The sequence below is a fragment of the Excalfactoria chinensis genome, chromosome 5 (genome assembly GCF_039878825.1).
Source record: "Excalfactoria chinensis isolate bCotChi1 chromosome 5, bCotChi1.hap2, whole genome shotgun sequence".
Taxonomy (NCBI): Eukaryota; Metazoa; Chordata; class Aves; order Galliformes; family Phasianidae; genus Excalfactoria; species Excalfactoria chinensis.
This window is the reverse complement of record NC_092829.1, coordinates 50,544,198-50,571,054: the sequence shown is the minus strand read 5'-3', so window position 1 is coordinate 50,571,054 and position 26,857 is coordinate 50,544,198. Positions and strand designations below refer to the sequence as shown.

The window sequence follows — 26,857 nt, the reverse complement described above, 5'->3', positions numbered from 1 at the left end:
TTTTAAACACTGACGACCTGATGGGGTGAATCCACAGGTGCTGAGGGAGCTGGCAGATGTGACTGCTGAACCTCTATGATCTTTGAGAGGTCTTGGAGAATGGGGGAGGTGCCTGAAGACTTGAGGATAGCCAGTGTCACTCGGTAGTGGTGGCGCAGAGTCTGGTTGAAGATCTGTAACTAGGACTAGGGGTCGGTGCTGGGTCCGGTCTTGTCCAACATCTTTATCAATGACCCATGCGACCAAGTGTAGGGAACCTGCTTTGGCAGGGGGGTTGGACTCAATGATCTCTGGAGGTCCCTTCCAACCCCTACGATTCTGTGGTTCCACAGTTCTGTGACATCCCCAGCAGAGATGAGGAGCAGGAGGAAACGGTTCTAGTTGCTGCTTTCAACTTCTCCCACAAAAACAACAATATGTAAAAAGTGAATGTGAGAGTCAAGAAGCAGCTCCCTTATGATTAGGAACTTCTTCAACTCATCAGCCTTTTCAAGCCTACTTCCTGAAGGCAGAAAAAGCAGCTTTTACACCCAGCTGACCCTGCTGAGAAACAAAGGGTGTATCAGACCCCCAGTGCTGCAGCTCTGTGCATTTTCTTCGCCAGGGGGCCTGGAGTCATTGAGGGCAGCTCTTGTCTTACAAAACACAGCTTCCTCCCTCCCAAAGCCACAAAACCACCCAGTTAAGGCTGAGAAGAGGAACTGATGCAGAAAGGCTCAATTTTCAACAACTGATGAGTTCTTGCCCTGTAAAAATCTCACACCCCGGTGGCACCAGAAATGATTGGGAAAAGAAAAGTAACGGTGCTTATGAGCTGATCCTTTCTCAGAAGGGGGGAGGGGGGGGAAAGTGGAAAAAAAAAAAAGCAGAGAGAGATCATACAGCCAAGGAGAAACAGCCCTTTTAAACACAAGGAGTACTTTCACCTCCCCACAGCCCTGCTCCTGCAGCAATAGGCAATTGTGGGGTCTGAGTGCAATGAACGGAGCATTAATTGCTGCTGGGAGCCACTGCAGCATGTGCTGAGCAGCAGGAAGTGCTGGGGATTTGCGCAGCCTCCCATTTGCTGGGCATCCCTCAGCTGGTCACGTCACTCTGCCCGCTCCCCACCTGCTCAGCTCTGCTCACTGGCCGCAGGGCACCCCGGGTCACGGTGGGACTGCCCTAATCCTGCTTGCCTGCCACGTCAGTGTGCCCATTTCTCCACCTCTCATCTTCTCCAGGCTGGGCATCAGAGCAAGGGATTAGAGGCACAAAGCCACAACAGAGATTACGATGGCTAAATATAGCGCTCTCCATTGGGACTGGAGGAAGAAACACTGCATAGTATTACATTTCCAATTCACCCTGTGGATGAAACGTGGGCAGAAGCATGGCTGCACAGCCCTTAGGCCAGCCGTGGGAGGACACAGACATGCACAGAAACCAGCTACAGTCCCCCCCACACCCTGGCAGAGCTTCTCCTGCCTCAGCAAGGGCCCTGTGGCAACCCTGAAGCACACACATGGCTTTTACCCAGGGAGATTGCTTTGATGCCCATTTCAAAAGCTCAGAAGGATGTCCTGTGTGTTCCTCTGTGGGCCGTTATCCCAGCACACACAAATCAGCCCGCCTTGATTGAGCTCCACTGAGCCCCATCAGCACAACCCCGTGAAAGCTTATGTGCATGGGTGTATTTTAGAGAGATGTTAAACAGGTACATCAAAAGCATGTTGAATGAGGGCTTTTGGTTTGCACCTCTTGGGAACCTGAGGGGAGCCCAGGAAATAAAAGCACACCAAGACAAGCGAATCTTTTGTCAGAAGGCTGAAAATTTACTGTGCAAAGGTCAAACTTCCATCACAAAACTTTGCTAGTCTGCACATAAAATGAGTTGGAAAAAGGATCATCTCTAGATGACAACAGGGGTTTCAACTTCAAGGCACCACAGGCCTTATCCTCAGTGGTCCGATCACTGCAACATCCCAACTAGCTTCAAAAGCCACAATCCCTACAAGGATTTGGTCCAACAAGCATTTAGTCTGAGGAAGAGGAGGCTGAGGGGAGACCTTATTGCTGTCTTCCAGTACCTGAAAGGTTCTTACAGTGAGAGTGGGGCAGGTCTCTTCTCACTACTGACTTGTGACAGGACGAGGGGAAATGGCCTCAAGTTGCGCCAGGGCAAGTTTAGGTTGGATATTAGAAAGAACTTCTTTACAGAAAGGGTGGTTAGGTACTGGAATGGGCTCCCCAAGGAGGTGGTTGAATCGCCATCCCTGGATGTGTTTAAGAGCCGCTTGGATGTGGTACTCAGGGATATGATTTAGCAGAGGTTTGTTGTTGTGGTATTGTTTTGTGGTTGTTTTTTAAGAGATAGGCTACTGGTTAGGCTGCGGTTGGACTTGATGATCTTCAAGGTCTTTTCCAACCTGAGTAATTCTATGATTCTATGATTCTATGATTCTATGAAGAACAATCTTTCATCACAGCAAGAATGTGTGAAATGCAAAAAATATCCCAAATTCTGCAACAATGGAAATCAGTCATTCCTTTTTTTTTCTTCCTTTCTTTTTTAGTAACTGATGTACAAATAATTAGTGACAAATCAATGATGTTAAAAGGGAGTAGGGAAGAAGTTTCACGTTCTGTATGGAGTTTCAAAGTAGGGCTGAAAAATAAAGCAAAGCAAAAAAGCAAGAACCTCAGATTCACAAAGGGCTTTTTTAGAGGCTCATATTTACAGCCGCTGAAAGCACTGGTAGACTGATGGCAAACTGAAAATCTTGGCTGTGTAGGAGATGCCAGTGCAAGGGGAAGGACCCAACCATTCCACAATAGATGTGACAAGATTCCTAAAGGCATGTATGGGAAATTGGTATTGACAGCCTGAACCTCTGATTAATCAGCTGAGGCAAGTGTTGGGTCAGCTGTGGGAGCACAGATGAGAGCAATTTAGCTGTGCTCCCAGAAGGGGTGGAACTTGATTCCACCTCCTCTACACCTCATTTAAGGGCTGACCACCACTAAGGCAGCATCTCTTGGAGATTGCTCCCTGATGGAGACTGCATCAGCATTTCCCAGTGAAGGCATCCATATCGGTGAGTTTTCCTTATAAATAACCTTTTGAATATTTGTCATCGTCTTTGTTACCATCTCTGTGTCATTCCACCTTAGAATGTCCATGTGGGGATGGGTTGTGGTTGGACTTGGTGATCTTGGTTGGAAATGACCTCCCTAATAATTCTATGATTGTATGCGTGCGTGCAAGGTGACACAGAAGCTCCGCAGCATGACTAATGGCAGTATCCCTCTTTCCTAAACCAAAAGCCTCTCTTCACAGTCTATGTGCATCTTGCAGCTTAAGGATCACCCAAGCCATACAACTGCTGCTTATCCAGGTGCTACAGAAGACATAGTCTAAGTATTTTAGGTCAGCCTGAAAGAGGAGAGGATGAAGGGAAGAGCCCATGCAGCGAGGCAATGGAGAAGCTCCAGTCTCCACATCCATGTGGGAGAGCAGGTAAAGTGCCATGCTTGTCTCTGCTATTTCTCTTCTCTAAGCAAAGCTAGGAAAGAAGGGGGGCGGAAGGGAAGAACATTTTCTGGCATCAGCAATGGAACAATTAGTGCAATCACACTGGTTGAAGTAGAAGCCTGAGCTGCTCAGTCAGTACATCACCAGCTTTTGTTCCAGAACAGCAAATAGAATGCAGGTAAAGATGATGGGAGTAGTACAAGAATAACAGGCTTTGAGGAGGAAGAACAGCAAGAAACTCATTCAGGGACACTGCAAAGTTCTTATGATTAAGAAATACCAATCAGCAATCTGGCACTAAATGCTCTGGAGATAAACATGAAGACACTTCACAGGGACCAGCTTTTAGGATGTGCTTATCACCCAAATTCAAGGAGGACAAAAAGAGTTATGGGCAACACTTGCACCTATAAAAGAGGCCTCACATACTGAGCACCTAAGAAGCATTCTACTTGAAATGCCTGCAGGTGTACTACCAAGTTACACTGCTTTCTTAGCTTTATGCCAGTGTGCTTCTTACCCAAGTGCTTCACTTAGCTCTAGAGACTCTTGCTCTCACATTCTTTTTTGGATGATATGGCTGCGTTTATTAAGGTCTGAGTTTATGGGTTTCTTAATCCATCCAACTTCAGAAATTCAGTTAAAATCTCATCAGTTCCCTGTAGTCTAAAGGGAAGAAATTTCCCCTCTCACATCCTGCTTTCCCAGAGTCACAGCAAGAACCTGCAAGAAGATGCTTCTGCAGATCCCCACTTCTGCTTGTTGGCCTGGAAACTGCAGAGACTCTAAAGCAAAATAATCACAGGACAATGCCACGATTTTAAGGGGGTTTCCAGTACTCACAGGCCTCCTTGTTCCTAAATGAGGATGCATGTGAAGACCAGCACAGTAAGTTTTGTTTCCTCTGGAAACAAGAAGTGTTATCAGCAGGCTGCTACACTGGTGTCAGTGTGAAAATAGAAACAGGAAAGGAAGCAGAAATGAAGCCCTCTATCCTGTGAGCACATTTCTCTTGTAACAAAAGGGAGTGGGAAAGTACTGTAGGAGGGGGAGCGCCCACCTGAGTTGGCCCCAGGGTGGAGAGACCTGCAGGAGCAATATTCTCCAGGCTCAGGGGAAGAAGAGCATCTATAGAGGCATGAAGTCCCACCTGAACTCCCACGGTCACCTCCTGAAGCATCCATGAGCACAGCCAGGAAGAAGAGGGGGGGATAAAAAGAGTCTAGCACAAACCTGCAGTGATACAGCCCCAGAATAGTCTTCAAGCAATTTGCAGCCAGGAGCTTCCTACATCATCTGTGTTGTTTTCCCATCTGGCTTTTTGGTAACAGGCTTTACGCCACATTCTTTTTTTGAGCAGTTTAAAAGCAGGTTCAACATCAAGTTTTTTAAAGACAAAAACAAACAAACAAAAAAAAACCACCACAAAAAAAAAAGCAGCTCACTAGAAGTTGCTGAGTATCTTGAAGCTATTTTGGGCTATTTGCCACATTTTTCTCCTGTCCATAAATGCTTCTTCGAAGCTCAAGTGGAAGACAGACTCAGCAATTTTTGTCAACAAATACTGATTAAAATATGCATGTTTTGTAAAATGAGGAACTGAGAAACAACACATTTCAAGCAAGATAAGTGCCAGAAGCTTAGCAATGAAGGCATTCAAAGTTAAATCGATCTAGAAGATTCCAGCCCTGTCTTCCATCAAAAATAGCCAGGGAGAAGGAGACAGAAGCATCTCAAGGGAGAAACCTGCAAACAGCTTGGCAAGTGGGACCAAGAGCAAGGCAGCTCCCTGGCACACACCCGGCTCCATCACCCAGTGAAATTTTGTCACGTGTGCTGCACGTGGGAAGAGATCCTGGGAACTGCCAGCAGGAAGGTGGCACACAGCCACCAGAGCACGGCTGAGCACAACCTCTCCAACAGGTTACTTTCACCATTCCCACGCCTGCAATTTCCTTGCAAGCAGAAGAAGGATCTCAAAATAAACACCAGAGCTGACCACATTTCATCCATTCAAGTCCCCCAAGGTGACTGACCTCAGCACCATGTGATGTCTAGTTCACTTGTCACCTACCCAAGGCTCAACCTTTCTTTTCCTCTAGAGGGGGAAAGAAAATGCTTTGTATTGAGACTCAACCTATTAAGTCTTCACTTCATAGATGGTGGCAAAAAGCTAAGCTACAGCAGTACATCAGGGCTCGCCATGCTGTCTGCCTGCACAGATGAGACCCACCACTTGGAAAAAGCAATGATGACATCATCAGCTCCCACCTTCTGTGCAGAGTACAGAGAGACACTATTTGAAGAGACAGACGATCACAAACAGCTGCGAGCCGGTGAGTCACACAGACGTACGTTAAGTGCTACTTAAAAAGATTCCAGAACAAAAAAACTAGGTGCAGGAAAGGCTCAGATCCACAACCTGTGTAAATCTGAAGATTCTACTGATATTGTTGAGCCACTGTGTTCCATTACAGCTGAGACTGGCACGGCATGTTACAGGAAGCTGTTAAACCAAGTCATTGTGGCAGAACTTTGTATTTGCAGCAAGGTGAACTGCCGGGGTAAGAGTTAAGAACTGGGATTTTATTGCAGGCAGGTTGCTTTCTAGCTACTGTCACTGAAAACAGTGTCCTTGCTGGACCCTTCACTGTCTGTCTCTGGAGAGATGTTTTGATCTTGAAGGGAGATACAAGTGTGCCCTGAATTGCAAGGGGAACATCCTGGTGAAAACAGCATTAAATATTCAAGTTCCAGCTCCATACAATTGCCATACCAGAGCTTTTTACTGGCATTGAGTCCATGTTAACCCACGCTCTCAAACTAAACAGATAATCTTCTTCATTTGGCATTCACATTGCCAGTGCCCTTTGTCAAACACAGGTTCATTCATCACCTCTTCTCAGCTCTCTGAATTTATTTTCAAGCTACAAAAGGACAAGAGAGTGCTAAGTTTGGGGTCTACCCAACTTGAGTCACCACCTCTTCAAGCTACAGTCACTGAAAAGCCAGAAAGAAGAGAGCAGCATCCAATGGGATGCTGAGGACAAGGGTCCTCCCAGCTGCTGTCTGAGCAGCCATCAGTGCTGCTGGGTTCCTCTCCAATACGCTGCTTGCAAAGTCTGGATCTGTTAACCTTGGTAAGAGCTAGGACTATTTTTAGAAGCCTGAATAAAAACCAGTCATCCAGTGAAGAGCTTTTCACTTCCAGTTTTAGACATTACTTCTTTAGCTCAAATGTAATCACTGGCTGAGCTGTTCAAGGTCAACTAATGTTTCAGTCATCGGATCACCACATTCCACCTTTACCCAGTCACCCCAGCAGCCTCAACCCAAGAACTAGTGTCTTTTAAGTTAAATGCTTAAGATCTGCATCCTCTACTCACCCATCTTTGGAGAGGTGATGCCGGAAGAAGTCATTGGCTGCCAGTTTGATAGCCTTTTCTGGTGTCACTAGAGTCAGGTTCACTGCAGCTCCTAGAAAGGAAGAGAGGAAAAACCCACTGGAGAATGAAAGCAGAAGCCGTGAACTGAATTATTTAGAAATGCATTGCAGCACAAAACCGAGGACAGAAGAGCTGGAGGTTGGCTCACAGCAATTGGTACCTCTGCAGGAACTCCAGCCAGCGCTGCACAAACTCCTGGGATTAGATGGTTGTTCTCGTACATCACCACTGGGTGTCACCCTCAGAGCAGTTGCTCAATGGGACAGTTGAGCCAGCTTTTTGTCCATTGCAAACCATGGCATGGCTACTCTGGCCTGCTTACCATGGTCCAGAGCTGTAAACAACCCTCGCTCCCACCAGCCATTGAACTTTCTTTTGTCAGGAGCAACAAGCAGCAAATCCCTGCATTGTGCCTGTCACAATGAGCAGCCTGCAGGGCCTTGGGACCAGCATTAGCACAACAGATGGCAGGCAGCTTACAAGCCACCCTGGGGCTAACAGGCTGAAGGGATGGCTGGTCCCATCTGAACCGTTGGGTTGGGCACTATGAGATCAGTGTTCCAGAATGTTCTCTTCACTTTCAATGTTACAGCTCAAAAAGTCCTTCAGTAGATGGCCATAAGATTTCCGAGCCTCTACATGGAGCTCCAAGCCTTCTGGGGGAGCTTAACCTGATACTTGCAAATAGTCTAAAAACATTTGCAAGACTAAATACACATCTGCCTTTGCCAGGGTACACTTTTGCATTTAGTCCTGCTGTGGAGATTAAAACAATTGTCCCAAAACTCAGGTTTTCAAAGAGAAGACGAGCCTGCGCTCACGCTAACCTTTGAAGATCTGGGGGCTTTGTTTTCAGGAGGGATGAACTCAAATCAACGCAAAGCATAAGGGCTCAACAGACCTAAGGTAAGTCAATTCAACTCTCTGTTCCTGAGGATGGGCTCGTACCTCCCTTCTTCCAAACATGATGGTGCACTGATGGACAGTTGGCTGAATATGAGCCAGCAGTGTGCCCAGGTGGCCAAGAAGGCCAATGGCATCCTGGCTTGTATCAGGAATGGTGTGGTGAGCAGGACTAGGGAAGTCATCCTGCCCCTGTACTTAGCATTGGTGAGGCCTCACATCGAGTACTGTGTTCAGTTTTGGGCACCTCAGTACAAAAAGGACATGGAGGTACTGGAGCAGGTCCAGAGAAGGGCAATGAGGCTTGTGAAGGGCTTGGAAAATCAGCCCTATGAGGGTAGGCTGAGGGGAGCTGGGGCTTTTTAGTTTGGAGAAAAGGAGGCTGAGGGGAAACTTTATTGCTCTCTTCCAGTATCTGAAGGGTGCTTACAGTGAAAGTGGAGCAAGTCTCTTCTCACTGGTGACAGGACCAGGGGAAATGGCCTCAAGTCACACCAAGGTAAGCTGAAGCACTTCTTTACAGAAAGGGTTGTTAAGCACTGGAATGGGCTCCCCAGGGAGGTTGTTGAGTCACCATCCCTGAGCCCTTTAGATGTGGTGCTCAGAGATAGGATTTAGCAGAGGTTTGTTAGAGTTAGGGTACTATGGTTAGGCTGCAGTTGGACTTGATGATCTTTAAGGTCTTTTCCTGAATAATTCTATGATTCTATGATTACAGAACTCATAAATCAGATGTGGAAAAACACAGGCTTGGGGGGATGTTCTGCAGATCAGGAAGTGGAGGGGAATCACAGCTGGGAGCAGGACATGAGAATCCTTGAATCTGCTTTCCCTCCTCAAGGATGCATCTCCATCACTCGAGAAGTCTCCATTGGAAATAGACAACCCTGGCAGGACAGCCTGACTCATTTTTCTCTGTCAGCAATACTGATGTTTTCTGAATCCACGCAGCCTGATTGTCAAGTGAAGTGGCTACTTGCAAAATGTTTCATCAAGTGCCAAGTTGAAGACAACCTCAGCCTTGCTCCTAACAGTAAGGAAGTAATTACCTGTAGAGTACTGAGACAGCATAAATCACATTTTCCTTGGGGGAAAATAAAACAAAACAAAAACAAGAAAAGAAGAATGTATTTGCTATTCTAATAGATGCACAAAGGGTCCCTCAAAAGAAAGAAATATAAACCCAAAACATCAACATTTAAGCGTTGGCATGTCCTGACATTCTCTGGGAACCATGGAGGCTTTCTCATCAATTTCTCCCCCTGCTACAAATAAAATGGAGGGAAATATAGCATGCAAAAGGTAAGGGAAAGTTAACCAGTCTGTTTTTTTTTTTTCCTACAACTTTGATATTTTCAGCAAAGCTGCTTAGCAGAGAATGGATAATCCCTGTCCTCAATAATCCATAACGGCTTCAAATCACCGGAGGAGGAGAAATGAGATACTTCAGCTGCTGGCTGGATGCTTTCCATGGTGTTTTCTACCTTGTTACAAAAACCTTACAGCTCTTCAGTTCTAGTTATGCCAATGACAGTATTTCCCTAATTAAAGCTAATCACGCCCTATAGGCAATGCTGCATGTACCTGAAGCAATGGTAGGCAACTAGAATGCAAAATAAATTGTAATCATTAAATTAAAAAAAAAAAAAAAAGTATTTGGAAATGTAGGAAGAACCACAAAGATTGAAATCAAGTTGTTAGAGGCAGAACCAGTTAGTTGTTTGCCAGCTGAAATTGTTAAGTGCCTTTTCTCATTGAGCCCTAGGTTTTGTTATTAAACACATTTTTCATAGAAGCTCTTCTATACCAGCAACAGCCTACATAACAGAAGACTGAGTCACTCTACTTCTGACCCCACTGCAGCATTAGCACTCTTGCTTATGAACCCTAAGTAACCAAGCTGATTTACAAAAAGGGAAGGAGGGCATATCCCACCTTGTTGGGTCATCTCATGGAAAAATAAACTGGTCTTTTCTCATGCAGAAAACGGAGACAGCTCCTCACCGAAGACATCAGAAACAAACCAGAGCTGAAGAAGCTGGGCAGCGAATAGGTAGAACCAGGGCAACATAAATGTAAGTATCCCAAACATTAATAGGGTACACTGAAGTCCGGAAGACTTGGCGTGGCCCTTGCAGTCTGGGGTAATTTTGGCAGGCAGCGTGTGAATGAGGGGTGACGTGGGAGGTATTATTAGCAGTGAACAGGGAAGGCTGACACACTACTGTAACACCGTGCTAAGAATATACTTCAAACAAGGTGCAGCTAAACTTCAAACATCATCAACAGCAAAGGGCATTTCTCCAGCCTGGTCCAGGCCTGTGGCTCTTGCCAGCTGGGTTAAATGTCTGCTCTACAAATAGCAGTGGGACTTTCCAGGACACGTGCTTGGATCTGTAGGTGACTTCTGGATGGCTTGTACCAGGGACTGGAGACAGTTTCTGCCCAGAGCCTCCTTACATTGGTGTCCAGAAGCCCAGGGCACTATGAATTATGAATTCACTTGCATGACATTACACCTGAAGGCAGCACACAGACATCCCTTAGCACAGGCAGGGAGACACAGCATCACCCAAATCTCAGGCACTGCTGCTACCTAGATATTACAAAGAAAGAACTTGAGAAAATCCTCTTATTTCTCAGCCAAACAAGGCCAAGAACACCTGTAGGTTTCAGGGAAGAATTTAAAAGAAATGTTGAGATTGTCACATGTACCAGGCTTTTCACTGTGGGCTACCCATACGGAACTGGCAGCGTGTCATGCGCTGCCCATAAGATCTAACAAGATGACTTGCAGAAAAGTAGCCTGCAGGCTCGAGCCTCTCTTCTGTATGCACCAGTGAGCTTTGGTTCACACATGAGAAAAGCCCGAAGTCACACAGTGGGAAAGGCTGGGACCAAGAGGACCCTTTCTGTCCTCTGACAGAGGACAAGCGTCCTGCAGGGATGATCGATGTGCTTGTGACCACCATGGGACACAGCAGCTGCCACTCTAGCCTCTTAACAAACAATCCCCCTAATTTCAGCTTAATATCTGAGAATAAGAGCTTGTGAGTCATTGAACAACCTCTGCTGAGGAATTGGGATAGATGGAAGGGGCAAGAACCTGCCCTACCATCTGATTTCCATCTCCCACTGGCTGCAACTCTGAGCCGTGTCTTTACCTTCTTCACAGAAAGGTCCCGGAAGATTGGAGGCTTGCTGATGTGTTTCCCATCTACAAGAAGGGCTGTAAGGAGGAACCAGGAACTACAGGCCTGTCAGCCTGACCTCGGTACCAGGGAAAGTTATGGAACAAATCATCATGGATGAGATCACACAGCATGTGTGTGGCGTCCAGGGGATCAGGCCCAGACAGTATGGGTTCATGAAAGGTAGGTCATGCTTGACCAACCTTATTTCCTTCTACAGCTGGGTGACCAGACTGGTAGAAGAGGGAAAGGCTGTTGATGTAGTCTACCTAGACTTCAGCAAAGCCTTTGACACATTCTCTCACAGTATTCTCCTGGGGAAGCCAGCTGCCTGTGGACTGGACAGATATACCCTCCTTTAGGTAAGGAGCTAGATGGAGAGCTGTGCCCAGTGGGTAGTGGTTAATGGAGTTAGACCCTCTGTCTTCTTTGAGATTTTTGCTTGGGAATGAAATGTGGCCTGGAGGTGTATATCCTTGCCCTTTCCAGGATTGGGGAGTCTCTCTCAAATGCCCTGACGACCCTACAATCTCCTGTGTAAGTTCCTAGGAAAAACTTCTTCCCTCTGCTCCCCAGGAAGCTGCCTGCCAATGGGTATTTATGGCCAAAGTTAAGGCAGGCTTCATTCCTGGCTAGGAACACAAGAGCAGCTCCTGGGAAAAGGCAAGGGGAACGCGTTGCTGCTAGCACTGAGCATGGAGCTTGCCAGGATTCCTCGGGGTTATTTGCTTTGTTGCCTGCTCCCAGAAGAGCTGCAATAAAGCAGCCAATCCATCCCCAGCATCCACCTCACTCCCCCAAAACGCCCACCAGCAAGTTGGGCAAGAGATGCTGCCTTGGCAGCCAGCTGTTGTTCCAACAGTGGATGGCCACAGCAACTGCGCTTCCTTAGGAACTATGGAGGGATTAGTAGGAGCTGCTGCCTCTGCCAACAGCGAGGAGCCAGCATCTCCAGTCTCTTGTTTGAGAAAGAAGCAAGGACTCATTTAAACAATGCTGTCCTTTAAGCAGGCTTTATCAAAGGATGAGCTTCACAAAGAACGCTATCTGAACATCTCAGAGAGAAAATCCGCACTTTCAGGCAATTGATTACCAGTATATAACATGAATCACGGTTCAGCATCAACTATGCCAGCTGGACCGTGTTGACAGCCAAGGCTATAATTCCATGTTTTCCTCTACTATGATTGAAATCAGAATTTGACATGCAATTCTCCCTCCAAAATGTTTAAAAACTTTCCAGAATTCTGTATTTAAACTAGAGAAAGTATCAACTGAAGTTGATACTAAAGTATCAACTCACTGCTACAATGGACAGCCCAAACCACAGAGCCAGGAGACTTCTAGCAGGTTAGCACACAGTGTCAGAACAGCTGGAGTTCCATCATGAACCATCCTGGCTTTTTTACAGCTCCAAACAGGCTTGATCACAAACAGGTAGGGGGCTCTGACATAAATTCAATTAGCAGCAACAAAATAAGACACTTTGAGGCCTTTGCAACTACCCCTCTGATGAAAGTTATGGTGCCCAAGGTGGGAAGCGCACACCTACTGTCCTGGGACAGCAGCTCCATGTAAACTGCAAGTAAAGGTGACCTTTAACACCAGAATAGCTGAGGAGTCAAGTCCCAGATGATGAATTGCTAAGCAGACACCTGGCATGAAGCAGTTGACTTTCACACACAGCTGCAGCTGTCAACATCTGTGGGTATTGTACTACAAGCCAGAGAATACAGGCTTCTCTTCCCACATATACACACCAATGCTTGCAGAGCAAAGCCATATAGAGCTGGAGGAGCCTGACTCAGCCCTTCTTACCTCTGTACATGCCAAAGTAGCCTTCCGAACGAATTGTTTTAATGAGGCAGTCAGACCTGCAAACAAAACAGAGATAAACCAAAATAGCTCAAAGGTGGGTGGGAGCAGAGGAAACAAAGCTAATCTCTTGGAGTGGTTTTCATTTACAACATCAGCAAAACCCTGAGCCGGGAGGGGAACCACGTCAGCCACTGAATGCGCCATTGTTCGGGCTGAGTCCGAGTTCAGCCCCTAATTCACAGGGGCTTTGAAACCCCAGGCTCGCCCCACACATGCTGTCTGCTTTCTAGAAACACAAAAGGGAAAAATGTCACTGCAAGGGCTGTTTATCCAGGGTCCCCTGTGGAGAATGCGCATGCAATGCTCCAACAATCAGCTCCCCATGCACATGCTTTTAAATCCAGCTCTGGAAAGGGAAGCAAGGAAGTGGGTCTAACCCGCCCAACTCTTGCCTTATTCCATGAAATCTGACACAAGGCACACAAACACGAGGTGACCTGAGCACTCAGTCATCTGTGGCCTCCCACTCAGCTCCCAGCGCTGACTTTTAACACTCTGCCTCCCCCAGCAGCAGCAGCAGAGCTTGGGCTCATGCCTGGGGAGGGAGCATTGGGTGCCACAGAGGTCAGCTCCTGAGGGAAAGCTGTCACCTCCTTTGTTTTTGCTGCATTTCCTTTAGATCTAAAAGCTCTGCAGAGTGCTGGAATTGCTTGGAGTCCTTTGAACACAAGCACGCACAGTCCAGGAAGCCTCGCAGCACAAAGCTCAGCTGCTGGCTGAAGGTTGCCCTGGAGTCTCTGGGAAGGGGCAGGTGCTCGCTGTGGCTGTACTGGAAGGGAGAAGTGTGCGTGCATGTGTACATCATTAAGGAGCAAAAGACACTTTAAAGTAGTTATAAGGGAAATGTAGCTGAAAATGGGAATATATTGCTGAGAGACTAGGCAACATAAGGAGGAAGTTTCACGTCTGCTCTGCAGTACTGCTGAGGTGGGAGAGAAGGAAATGCAGGATTCTCTTGAGGTCTTTTTGCCTACTTTGAACAAAGTGGTTTCTAGGGTAATACATTTGCAAAGAGCCCACCCGCAGTGCAGCCAGCCAGGGCAGTGAGCCTCTCTATTCTACTATGCCTCTGTGCCAGGACTCCCCCACCCCTTTGAACGCTGTCTTTCTCCATATCCTCATCATGCTCTTCCAGTGTGATGCTGGAAGCAAGGCACCTTCCCCAACCCATAAGTGCTGCTTTGAACAAGCCACTGCAGCAGGGAGTGGGAAGAGCTGCCTCCACACCACGCTCACACAGCTCTGCTGCATTACTGTGAGCCCTGCACCTCGCTCCCCACCCCTCGAGCTGTTGCAAAGGGCAATGGAGCCAAAGCCATGCCTGCCTCTCTTCCTCTGCCATGGAAAAGGGTGACAGGAGCCACAGCTAAAATTATACAGAACAACACATAGGGCACACAGTCAAAAGCCCAGCTCTCTCCATACTCCAGGCCTGCTCCAAAGCATCTTTGGCTCTCTCAAGGGAAGACTTATATATTTTTCCAGTCAAACCATCCTACACTCCCCTGACTCTAAAGGTCTCTTGAGCTGAGCAGATGCAAAACATACTGTCTTAAAATAAAAAAAAAGCTGAAGTTTTACATTAATTTCCTGGCTTCCTGGGGGCTCAGCAGACACCTCTGAAATCTGATAGCAAGCGGCACACGGTATTTCCTGAAAAACAAGCCCCTACAGCTGGGGAGCATAGATAAGACCTCCCAGTACCCACCTATCTTAAGGGTGATGTTGAGGACATGCTACATGCTTGGGAACAGCATCCTCTCAGTGCCATCCCTTTGCTTGTCAAGGCAGTACAGTGGACATCCTGATGTTATCTGGATGTGTTATCCTTGTTAGTTCCTTGTCCCTGCTGGCCTCTGGGCCCCCAGAAGACTCTTATCCCCGCTTGTTCAAGCTCACTTTTCACATGTCAGAGCAATATCTTCCACATTACTCATTCACATTCAGGCTTTGTCTTGAAAGGAGTCAGCTCAGATACACGAGGTAAATCCACTGTATTCCCTAACAGTGTCTCATCCCACAGCCAACTGTGGTTACACAGCAGATTTGCAGTTGGCTGCTGGGTCACAAAAGGAACGAGAGGCAAGGAGAGACACGAGGCTGCATCCTGACAGCACAGGGAGCAGAGAGCGCTGTAACTGTCAAGGGGAACACCAGTCTGGTGCTTGCTGCAAGGCAATGTCTACAACCAAATTCATGCATAATTACACATCAGCAGCTAGAGCAGGGAGGCACAGAGACTGAAAGCATAGGTGGGCTGGATACATTTGTGCCTTCCTTTCCTAAAGCCTGCAGCACAATTTTTTGGACAAAGGACTGATGGGAAACTCCAGCGTGTGTCAACCTGTGATGTTTCAGAAGGGCTGCATTGCAGCATTCAAGAGCAGGAATAGGTGACTGTGCCCTTTTTAAAGCACACAGCAAAGGAAGGGGTTGTTAATTCCAACATGACAGTGAGGGAAATGGAAGAGCCGGTGATTACCCAAGCGCTGGGTTGTGGCCTAGCAGAGAAACAAACCAGGCTCTCTATACTGAGCCCTCCCTGCCCTTTTGACCAGCGTTGATGAGCAGAGAACACACTGCTCCCAAGAAAGGGACACAAACAGATGCGCCTTCAGCACATCTCACCTGCTGGGCTCAGCAGCCAGAACAGAAGTTTTGCTTGTTTTAGCACAGCTTGCTCTGAGATTGTCCCCTGGCTTTCTTGGGGACAATCCAGTTCCTAGAAATGCTGAGCTCACCTGAAAGAGGTAACAATGTGGAAGGATGCCCCAATGAAAACCCAGCAGCAAGCTGCCCGTGCACACAGTACTCACATGCTGGTGTACATCCGCTGGCCATTCTGCTGGTTCTGCAGGCGAGTTTTTGCCAAGTCAATGGGAAATACACAGGTGACCCCAATCAGCCCAGCTATTCCTCCATTGATCAGCTTGGCAGGTAAACTGTAAGAAGACAAGAAGTAGACGTCTTAGTCCTGGGATAACTCCAGGGAAGGGAAAGAGGAAAGAATGTGCTCATCAGTGCAACTAGGCAATTAGCATGTCACTGTGTGATAAGGCTGTTTACCCCAAGCATGCAGAGAGCTCTGCCGCAAGGCAAAGCTCAGCCCATGCTGTACCTATGGGTAGGAGGGAAGGGCAGCACACAGCACTAGGACAAACTGCTGCTGGCAAGGACCTGCTTAGCATTGTGTGCTCCATGCAGACAGACTTTGGTCAGGGCCGGTTGGCATTCAAGGCAGCAGGTTTGCTGGCAAGTGGTTCCCAGTGCTGTAATCAGATACACACCCAATGAGAGGTTCGTGGCATGTCACCTGCTCCTGTTACATGGGACAGAGCATGGCAGAAGCGCGGCCAGCTACAGATCCACAAAGCCATTTCCAGACCCACTGCTGGGGGTGAAGACACGTGAGCCCAGCAGAACACTGGCAGCCACGTGGCTCAGTGGGCTGGCAGAGCAACACGCATCACAGAGACGTGAGCTCGTACTCCTTAGTGACACCAAAACCTGCTGGCTGAGCGTGCTTCAAAACTGTGGGGCTTTTTCCACTCACCCTTCTGTTCCCAGAGGGAATTCCTGGAATCTGGAAGCAGTACTGATTGAACACCAGAGCAGCTAAACACGAGTTCCCAGCAAATTCAATTACTCAAAATGCCCAGCACTTACATGCTCAATAAACCACTACACACTGAGACAAAGGAAGCCTGTTGGAGTCAGCTCTCTCCAATAAAGCACGGGACACGGCTCCCTGAACACAGAATGTGTTAGATATTAAAGTGATGACAGTCAGCAGCCGTGCATGAGCATACAGCTGAGCCAGACTGCAAGACCTTGAGGCTCTGCTGTCTCAGGGATCCTAGCATCACAGTCAGAGGAGGGAATAGCAGTGCTTGCGAACTCCTTCACTCATGTCTCAGGACAAAGGGAAGCTTCAGATGGTAAATACGCTTCATGGTGAGCTCCTCACCTAACCCACTGTTACACTGAATGCTGAGGGTAGAGCAAAATGTGTGTCAAGATGGAGGTTCCACTGTATTTCAAGGCTGGACCATACCAGCCTCCCCACATTCAGCTCTAAAGTCACTGCTGGCAGGCTGCAAATGCCAGCCATGCCTTGTGCAGCCTCAGCTCTGTCACCACTTCTCTAAGTGTCTCTGAGACACCCAGGGCAGGCAGACACTCACTTCTCACAAGCTGTTCCAACAGTGAAATCACCTCAGGGTTTACATCAGGTGGGGGCGAGGCAGGGGCACGTGGCACGCATCTTGCCCATGAATCACCAATTTCAGCATAGACCCCAGGGAACAGCCTGATGAGCCTGGGCAAGCCAAGAACTTGGAGCAGTGTGGGCTGCAGAGGACTTCTCTCCTTATCTGCAGGTGAAAAATCCTTGCTCAACACTCCCATTGCATCTGAACGCAGGTATTCAGGGAACACTGAGCACTGCAGAAGGAAACTAGTACAGGCAGTGCAGTGGTATCTGATGGAACATTCGGATAAAGTTACATGTGTACAATTGCAGAAATGCAGTGCCCTTGATCTCACCTTGCAGCAGACTGCTGCTGTGGATTTTAGTCTTTTGGTATCAGTCTCATTTTACTAAGGGTTGACAGACCTGAGTCACAAGGAAAGAGGTATACAGTGTATCCTTCAAACTTCAACAGATCTCCTTGCTTGGCTAGCGACCACTGCATTTTCATGGTTGCAGAGATGGGAAGAATGACCTAAGTAGGATATGGTGAAGGAATTGGGGCACAGGGAGGAACCTGAAAGCAAGGAACAGATGGAGCTGGGCACTGCACCTGAAGCAAAAGCTTTTTCTTTATGACTAAGTCACCCCATGTCTTAGCTCGGTACTTTCTGTTCTCTCACAGGATGAGAATGCACCGTGCTCTCTCCTATTCTGCACAGCACCTGCTGCTCACTGCCCACAGTACAGTGCTTAGTGAAATGGGGCCAATACAGACTGGCATACAAATAAAGCCACTTGCTTAGTTTTACACTAGAATGGGTAGAAAGACTCTCCAGTTCTACTAATGCTCTTCCCCAGACCTTTTAGCAGCTCCTGTTCACACTGCTAAGAGGGCTTAGAAAGGGCTGGAAGAGGTCTCAGGGAAACATCTTACCTTTCTTGAATGCCAGGCTTCAAAGGGCCACAGACATCTGCTCCCTACACTCTGCTAAGACAACCGGGGACACACACCCGCCAGGCTTCACAAAGGTGAATCTCAGCACGCCTTTCCTTAATGTAAGAGAAGAATGCCAAGTGCTCTCCAAATTAGGTAACTGACGACAGGCCAATCTGAGCACACAGACACTCTGCAATGCTGTCTTGTTATCAGTGCAGCTCAGGACTCTTTCACTTGCAGAAGAAAGGAGGGCAGGAAGATATCATGATCATGGCAAATGCTAAGGGGAAGCCCTCACTCCTGTGGCATTCAGACACTGCCAAATCCTGGTCTATGTTTCATTCACCTGCTGATCCAGGCTAATTGCTTACCTCCTGTCTTGAGCTGGCAACCTGGAAAGGCAAATGTCAGAAAAGGGCCGTGCAAATAAACAGAAACAGGAATCCCACAGCACATACAAGTCATTCATCTCAGGCAACATTACAAGCAGCAAAAAGTTAAACCTAGATGTAGCACTGGACAGACCCATTTGGCATAGATCTTAGGAAGCCAAGAGGACAATGGTGTCTTCTGAGAAAACACATCCCAAGCCATTTCCAGAGAGGACTCAAATTAGCCCCTGCATAAGCCAAGGCCAGCACTTTTCAGTTCCCACTGTGCACTTAAGAGTTACAAATTATTGTTGGCACTTCATGTTCCTGCAATCAGTCAAGCATTGAAGAGATACAGAAGAAGGGCACAGGTTTGCATCTGCACACTTTGTAATTACAAGCAACGGACTCCTGGTTGGCCAAGGAGCTGACTTTGTTCCCTTGCAGCTATCAAGCTGAAGTCAGCAGGTCAAGGTGACCTTTGAAAGAGGAAGCAAAAAGCAATGGACTCATGTAGGGTCAACAACAGAGGACAGACAGAAGAAGTGAGAAAAAATAACAAAGCAGAGACTGCGAGAACATGATAAAGACACAAAATGAGAAAAGGCTTAATAAAATAGGTAAGACAGGAGCAGCAAAAGAATCAAAGCTGTTTATGGCCAGAAGAAATGATCAGGTGATTTTCTCCAACCCGCCTTAGCACAGAAGGGATTGAGTTGGAAAGACTTAAGAGAAAGATTCAAAGCACAACTTAATGAATGTTTTTATTTATTTTTTTTAAGTTACCTGATCTGTTTATCAGCCATTTAATTCCAACTTGATCTTGTTAAGGAATGGATTTGATCCTTCAGACAGCTCCTTAACTACTTCTTCAGTCACTCCTTTTCCAGTTTAGCTTCTTCCTGGGAAAGGATAGAAAGACACCAAGGAGATAAAGTTAAGAACCGGACACTTGCACTCTTGCTGGGCAGGCTGCAGGGTGAGACAGGCAAAGGAAGAAGTTACTTAAGAGAGCACCCGGTCTCCTTTGATAGAGGAGGTTGAGCTGCTGACTGAGCTCCCAAGGGAGACTTATAAATATACATCTGCGTATATACAAATATAGATGCACAAATGGAAGGAAGAGCTGCCAGAGCTGTCATGCTCCAGTAGCACGTGAGCAACCTTGGGTACCGCTGTTCTGGATGCCAGTTCACGAGCTCTGCCAGGCACCCAGGATAGCGGTACCCAACACTGCCCTCCTAAACCACCATCAGCATCTCCAGACCCAGCCTCCCACAGGTCTGCACTCCAAGACAAACAAATGCTATTGCAAGATGCCATGCATCTCAGCATCACTCAGCCACTCTTCTCCCTTTCCCCTTCCAGTTGCTACCCGGGTGGCGAGACCAAAGCAGAGGCAATTTCCTTCTCCTTTGCATCAGGAATGGAAATTTGCCCCTTGATTGCAAATATGATTTCTAAGCTTCATAGGATTTCACTTTCAACACAACTCACATCCAAAAGAGTAGTTCGTTTTGGCTTTGTTTAATCTATTTCCCTATTGATTTATCCAGAACAAGACCAAAATATAAAAACAAAGTAGAGAGGCCGGCTACTGCTGACAGCCTGTTATCCCAGGATGGACAAGCCCTGTACAAGGAAAGCTCTCATGATAATACATACACCCTCAACAGGATATTTGTGTTCCTTGAAGCAGCAGCTCTGACAAAACACATACACTGCATGGTCCTGATGCCCCATTTCAAGCTCAGGCACACTTCCTGTGTTGCCCTTGCTGCAGGCTAGCCCCCTGCTGCACTGCTCCCCAGGAGTCCATGGTGCAAAGGGCACCCCAAGAGCAGACAGCAAGGCTGCTAATACATACCCCTGTGAGACTGATTGAGCTTCTTACCTGCTGTCTAATCCCTTCCTTCTGTGTAACCTCTTGGTGTCAGCCCTCTGTCTGCAAAGCGACTGCAAAGCCTCCACCTCCCGTCCCACCAGTGGGGCTCCTGCTGGGTTAAAAGCAACCCTCCTGGTTTCAGAACAGGACGAAGGTACTGCAGTCCCTGGTGAACAGAGATCCACACAGGCTGTACAGCCACCCAACGCCTCTACTGCATCCTCTGCCCTAACAAAAGCTACTCAACCAGCGGATGTGATCATTTAGCACTTGATAACTGTTTGTACAGCACCTGGCACAGCAGAGGCCCCAGTGCTCATGGCCAGGGGATTTTAATGCATTACGGGATTTTAATGCACTGAGGTGGAAAGCTTGTTTGAGCTCTGTTTGTTTAAACAGAGCTCCAGCAAACGACCATTTGCAAAACAAGCCCAGTATCACTGCAAAATCTACCTGAGCACTCCAGAATTCCCTGAGGCCTTTAAAAGGGGATGTGGGATGAAGCCCCCAGTGCCCCATTGAAGACTGCGGGGAGAGGCAAAGCCCAGTTCCTCCCATGGCAGGAAAACAACTGCCGCAGTTAGAAGCTGGAAAGAGAATGCTCAAAATCTTATAGAGTACTTTTAAAAGAAATCCAAAACAACATTATACTTGTGTACATTAGTAGTGGAGGTCTAAGCTTTACCGCTCCAGGAACGCAATGTTCTTTGGAACCAAATAATACAAACCAAAGCAGTGAAGCAAAGCTTCTCCAGCCAAGCAAGTGTATGGCTCCAGGGTCGGAGAGCAGGGGTTGTACCGACCACTGCCCTTACAGCAGGGCAGGGGAAGCCAGCACCCCAGGGTTGCTCTCATCTTGGAAGGTCTCAGCTGAGCTCAGTATCATGGCTGTGAGGACAATAGCACCTCCAGGTCTGGGAACCTCCATGAGTAACATGGGAAACTGGTGGCAATGGGGACACAGTCATGAGAGAGAGCCTTCAAGTGGAAGGGGGTTCCTAAATTGCACATGCCATAATTAAGAGAGTGAGAGCTGCACAGGCAATGAATTATGTGGCGTTAATTCCTTCTTGGAGTGCTGTTAACACAGCTAGGCATGGATTAATGCCCCATTACTCGCACACCAGGACATCCCTTCTGCATTTATTAAAATGATCGAGCAATTAGGTTTAGAGTGACACGCACACTGCAGCACAAGGAGGCACCTCTGTGCTCAGCACAGAAGCACCACAGCCCACACTGCCCCACATAGGCAGCCCAGGAGCCTCCCTCCATCCAGCTTCTCCCTTCTCCCATCTTCCAAAAGCCAGATCCAGAGTGATGGAGCAGCCAAGTTAGGGTGGTTCCCCACAAACTTAGCTTGGTATGCATCTGATCCTCATAGCTTCTGGCCCTGGAAAAATGATACCATTCTCCTCCCTTCTTTGCTACATACCCCACACTCACCTGTAAGCTTTCCTGTAATGTTTTCTCCAGGATAGCTAACTCCGAACACCTCAGACCTGCTGCACAGGGCTAGACTTCTAACCTTTGCTTCTCTCCTTATCATCCGAAGGAAAAGTGCTTACTCTGGAGAACACTGAATAATTATATAGTAATCGTAGGAATCCCAGGGCAACCTCAGGCACAAAGGGATGCCTGCAGCCCCACAGCGTGTACTATGTGCTGCAGCAAAGCAAGGCTGTGGGGCAGTGTGTTAGGCTCTCTGCTTTATCCCAAACCAGTGATGTGTGACCCAGGAGATCTTACCACTCTACACACTCCATCCTGCCCTGTTTTCCCTCTGCCAGGCTGAGAAGTGCTGATTTATCTGAGTACACACAGCCGCTGCCTTGACAGAAGACCTTTAGCCAACATTGCTGGCACTGTTGCCATAGGAAGAAACCCTGTCCTCTCCCCATGCCACACGTGTTCCCACCCCCACTTTCATGCCAGCACTAACATTTGTGTAGGATGGTCATGCGGGGATGACAGAACTCAAGGCCAGCACATGCTGGAGCTGTCACTGAAAGCAAACATTCAAACTGCAACCTTGACTTGAAAACAAACAGCAGAAGGGGAAAGCAGGACTCCCTTCCACACATTTCCATTTGTCTTGAGAGTAGACAGAGCTCCAGCCAGAAACCAAGAAACAGGCTCTGAGGGTAAGAGAAAGTCGTGCCAGCACCCACCATGTAGAGGATCAGGAAGTGTCCCCACTGTCTTGTGAGCCACCCATACTCCTCTGGCAGCACAGAGGAACAGAGCATCCCCTTAGTGTCGCAGTGCCAGCAGGCAAGCAAAAGCCCCAGCACTGCAGCTGCACACTGACACACTCACCCACCTTGCAGCCAGGAGGGAGCCCACAGCCAGCCTTGTGCGTCCACGCTGAGCCTTGGAAGCAGCCTGGGACAGGACCCTGCAGCTCAGGTGAAATCAGGCCAAAGTCCCCATGGGGAGGTGCCAGGCTGCCTGCCTGCCTCATTGGCCCCAGAACTCTACTGAGGACAGGCCTGGTGACATGGTGCCTGATGCATCGCAAGGTGGTAGGGACACTCACTCCTCCTCTACCACAGCACGAAGCTCCACCACCCATCAGAACACATTCCACAAGACAGCAGGGCCTGAAGAGAGCAGCAAAGCAATCACACAGTGCCAGGACATCTGCATTCAAGTCAGACAGACCTGAGGAGCAGGCCTGAGCCAACCTGGAACAAAAGCCAGATACGCCCTTTAGCTTTGCATGCCTTGGGAAACCGCCCCAGATCGAGAGACTGAAAGCTGACACTCAGCTTAGAGCAGGGCTTAATGCAATGCAGGGCTGAGCTGCAGCACTGCAGCACACCAAGAGGTCCCAGCACTGAGCTGGGACTCAGTATCGTAGAAGTTGTGCAAACCTTTAGACAAGGACAGTCACTGTCCTGGAGGCTTTGTGGCTGAACTGTAAGATGGGATGAACAAGGACACGGAGGAGCGGTGACTCAGCCAGTGCTCACACAGCAAGTCCTACTGTCCAAGGTATTGGAGCTGCCAAGCTGATGGAATGGCAGGGCAGGCTTCCGCAGGGCAAACGAGCTGGCAGCCATCTCACTGAGAATGGCAGGAGGGCAAGACATTAAAATGTGCTTATAAGGAAGTAACTAAGGCAAACATGGTGATATCTCTCCATGTCTTCTACAGAAACACGGACAAAGGCAGCCCAGACATGACCGTGCTGGTAAGTTCACAGCTTGGATGACACAAGTGACTTGCGGAATCAAACTCTATAATCCAGAGACTGGTTATAAGACAGGTATGTTTATTTCAGTATTGCACAGTGCCGGGTGCAAGGGGGATAGCTCCACCAAACTTGCACACTTGTAAAATTGTGACACAAATATAGGTAAAACTAATACATAGGCAATGATTTCCTGGAATTCGGATACACATTCAATAGTTCTTTAGCACTCCGATCCTTGTTTGTATGGGAAATTGGTAATGACAGCCTGAACCTCTGATTAATCAGCAGAGGCAAGTGTTGGGGCAGCTGTAGGAGCACAGGTGAGAGTAATTTAGCTGTGCTCCCAGCAGGGGTGGAGCTTGATTCCACCTCCTCTAGACCTCATTTAAGGGCTGACCACCACTAAGGCAGCATCTCTTGGAGATTGTTTCCTGGTGGAGATTGCCTCAGCATTTCCCAGTGAAGGCATCCATATCGGTGAGTTTTCCCTCATAAATAACCTTTTGAATATCTGTTACCATCTTTGTTACCATCTTTGTATGTTACCATCTCTGTATCATTCCACCTTACACTTGTTATTCTAACTCCTACATTCCTTTTCCAATCTACAAACTACCTTTAACTATCCCCCTTCATCCCCTCTTTATTCTAAATTCCAGCAGAGCCTCTGTCTCTTACTTCACCATTTACAAGTATCTGCTTATTGCCAGCAGTCCTCCTTCCAAATGCTGCTGAGAAATGATGTAGTCACACACTGAACTGGTGTGACTCAATTTTAAAACCATCTTTACTCTGGATCAGTTTTCCAGGCTCATTTTTATGGAATTACAGCTCCAGAGAGATGCAGCATTAGCTGGAGGAAGAGGACAAATCAGCTGAAGAATCAGACTGTGGAAGATTGGAGACACAGATGGGAAAACAAGTAAGGATTTGTATAAAATCTGTCTTTTTCTCTACTCTGCAGTGGCCTTGTCCTAAAGAAAAGGCAGAATGAAAGCCTGATGGTGACAGATAGACCAATCCTTCGATCTGGAAGGACTCGCTGCTAGCTGGGAAATGAAATGGTGTGAAGCCCTCACTTGGGTGCTCTGCCAAAGGTTTGAAAGAGTAGAAAAAAGGTTTCTCCCTTCCCTCCCCCCCTACTTTAGAATAACCACCATATGCAAAGCAGTAGCTACAAGCTACCAAGAAGCCCTGGGGAAAATGAGGGTTGGATCCATGCTTGTTTGATAGGAACAAGGCACGCAGGGCTGAGCTGAGGTCCATGAGTGTGAAAGAGCTCATTCATTCTCCATCAGCAACAAAGCCAGGGTCTTGGCTTGCAGCACATTTATCTCCTCTGAAGAACTAGGGCTTCAGCAGCCCTGCTGGGAAGAACAAGCATCATTTCCGGCCAAATCACGGCACCTAAACACCCACTGAGCTGTTCCTGTCTGATGCCTTGAAGTGAGTCCTCCTGGGGTGGTGCCAGCTCACTGTAGCCAGACCCAAGGTTTTTCCTTTACATGAAGGAAAACAGACAAATTCTTATTCTTTTGACAAAGAAAACTAAAACACAAATCCAAGTTTAAGTTTCCTCTATGCTGTGTAGGCATTGAACAGAGTGTGTACCAGAAGGAGGGAGCATTAATGCAAGCACACACATTTCTTCTCAATTTCATGGGGTCTCCTTACCCTCCTAGCAGTAACAGCATGATTACCTCAGCAATGCTGCTGCACTCACTCGTGGTGACAGGGAAAAGTTCAGGCCTTGACAGTCCAAGCTTACTGACCTGTGGCAAAGTGAAGCTCCAAATGAGGAAAGCAACAAGGGGGAGGAAGAGTAGGCAGGATACCCACACCTCTGCTCCAAGAGCTGCTGTCACATCGTGCTGATTCATTCTATTGGTGTTTCCTGACATACAGCATAGGAAATAGCGCTGGCTGTTTAGCAAACCTGCACCAAAACCTTCCCTCCAACTACCTCGCCTGCTGTTAATTCCCTTCACAGCTCTGCTCATTAATAAAAATACAATTCAATAAAAGAGAACCGCACGCACCAACATCTTGCCCAGATTCCCTCAATGCTGCCTGATCCTGAGTCACTGCCAGCGATTAACTGTTGCCATTCAGCGAGGAGGACACGGTTATTAAATTAATAGGGGCTGCTTAACCTGGCTACAAATATACATGAGTTCTTTGTGCCTTAGTGAGCTAATAAGGCATGTGCAAATTACATTAATTCAAACAAGCCCAGTGTGCCCTGAGGGCAAAGGGAGAGAAGGGTGCAGCAAACCCAAGCTCTTTCATAATAGCTGTGCAAGAGGGGAAGGTACTTGCCTTGACAAGGCTTTAGGAGGAGCAGCATCCAAGCACTGCAGCTCCTATCCCACGTTGCTAGTGAGCAAAAAGCCCTGTGTGCAAAGACAGAAACACGATCCTCTCTCCAAAGGGACACCTGGCTTGGCCCTCCCTACCTCCTTCACTGCAGTGCTGAGCACACGGTGAGCTGCAGGCTGCCAGCCACTGCTCTGGGACAGCCAGCTGTGGCAGGAAGAGAAACTGGGTTAGGCTCAGAAAGGCTCCTGCCCCCCAGTCCAGAGGAACCAGATCCTCACCTCTGCCATCACCAGAGAGGAGCCTTCCTCGGCACTCAGTGTCTGCCTGCCAGCACACCAGGCTGGGAGAGGAAGAGGAAGGGCAGAGGAAGTCGGTGTCATTTCTTTGCATCTCTAAGGACACGTGCTCACTGAGTCCTTTGCAACATGTGCTTGTGCTCCCGTGGACACTAGGGGACTCTGATGGAGCAAAAAGTCTTTCCCTCTGTTCTCACTTCCTCCCATACCACGTGCATCAGGCAGCACAAAGCACTGCCCCAGGAAGGCATGTGAATCCCAGTGTTTTACAGACATGATGCTTGTTGCTCTCCCCAAAACCAGCATCCCCCAGTAGGCACACGAAGAGATGCAGGGCTGCAGCATGGTGCGGTTCATCCTGTACAGAGGGACTAGTTCTGGCTTCATGTAGCCCTGACCCTGGGCTGACAGAGAAGACACAAATATTTTCACAAAGGAAACCATAATGAGGATTTTCATCCCATGGAAAGTGCATCTCTTTCAAGCCACGTCATTCCCTTTCCCAGCAGAGGCTGTGGTTACCCAGTGACTAGCTCTACATAAATGCAGGCCACTGCCAACAAGGAGGCAGCTTCTTTCCCAGCAGAGACCAGGCTTCAAGCTCAGCCTGGACTATTGCAGGTGTCTTTTGTACAAAAGATCAGGTATGGAGATGTATGGGAAATTGGTAATGACAGCCTGAACCTCTGATTAATCAGCTGAGGCAAGTGTCAGGTCAGCATGGGA

The 26,857-nt window shown here is 47.9% G+C and overlaps 1 protein-coding gene across 3 annotated transcripts in view; it reads right to left on the bottom strand.

The window, feature by feature from the left end:
• SLC25A22 (solute carrier family 25 member 22) overlaps positions 1–26,857 on the bottom strand; it is a 35,911-nt gene that overhangs the window by 3,995 nt on the left and 5,059 nt on the right. For all 3 annotated transcript variants that reach the window (XM_072338286.1, XM_072338288.1, XM_072338287.1), the window contains exons 2-5: positions 19,219–19,334; positions 15,749–15,874; positions 12,873–12,928; positions 6,901–6,991 (exon numbers count right to left, since the gene is read on the bottom strand). In XM_072338286.1, the coding sequence (XP_072194387.1) occupies positions 6,901–6,991; positions 12,873–12,928; positions 15,749–15,874; positions 19,219–19,238 (293 nt within the window). In that variant the 5' untranslated portion in view covers positions 19,239–19,334. The remainder of the gene's footprint in view (positions 1–6,900; positions 6,992–12,872; positions 12,929–15,748; positions 15,875–19,218; positions 19,335–26,857) is intronic.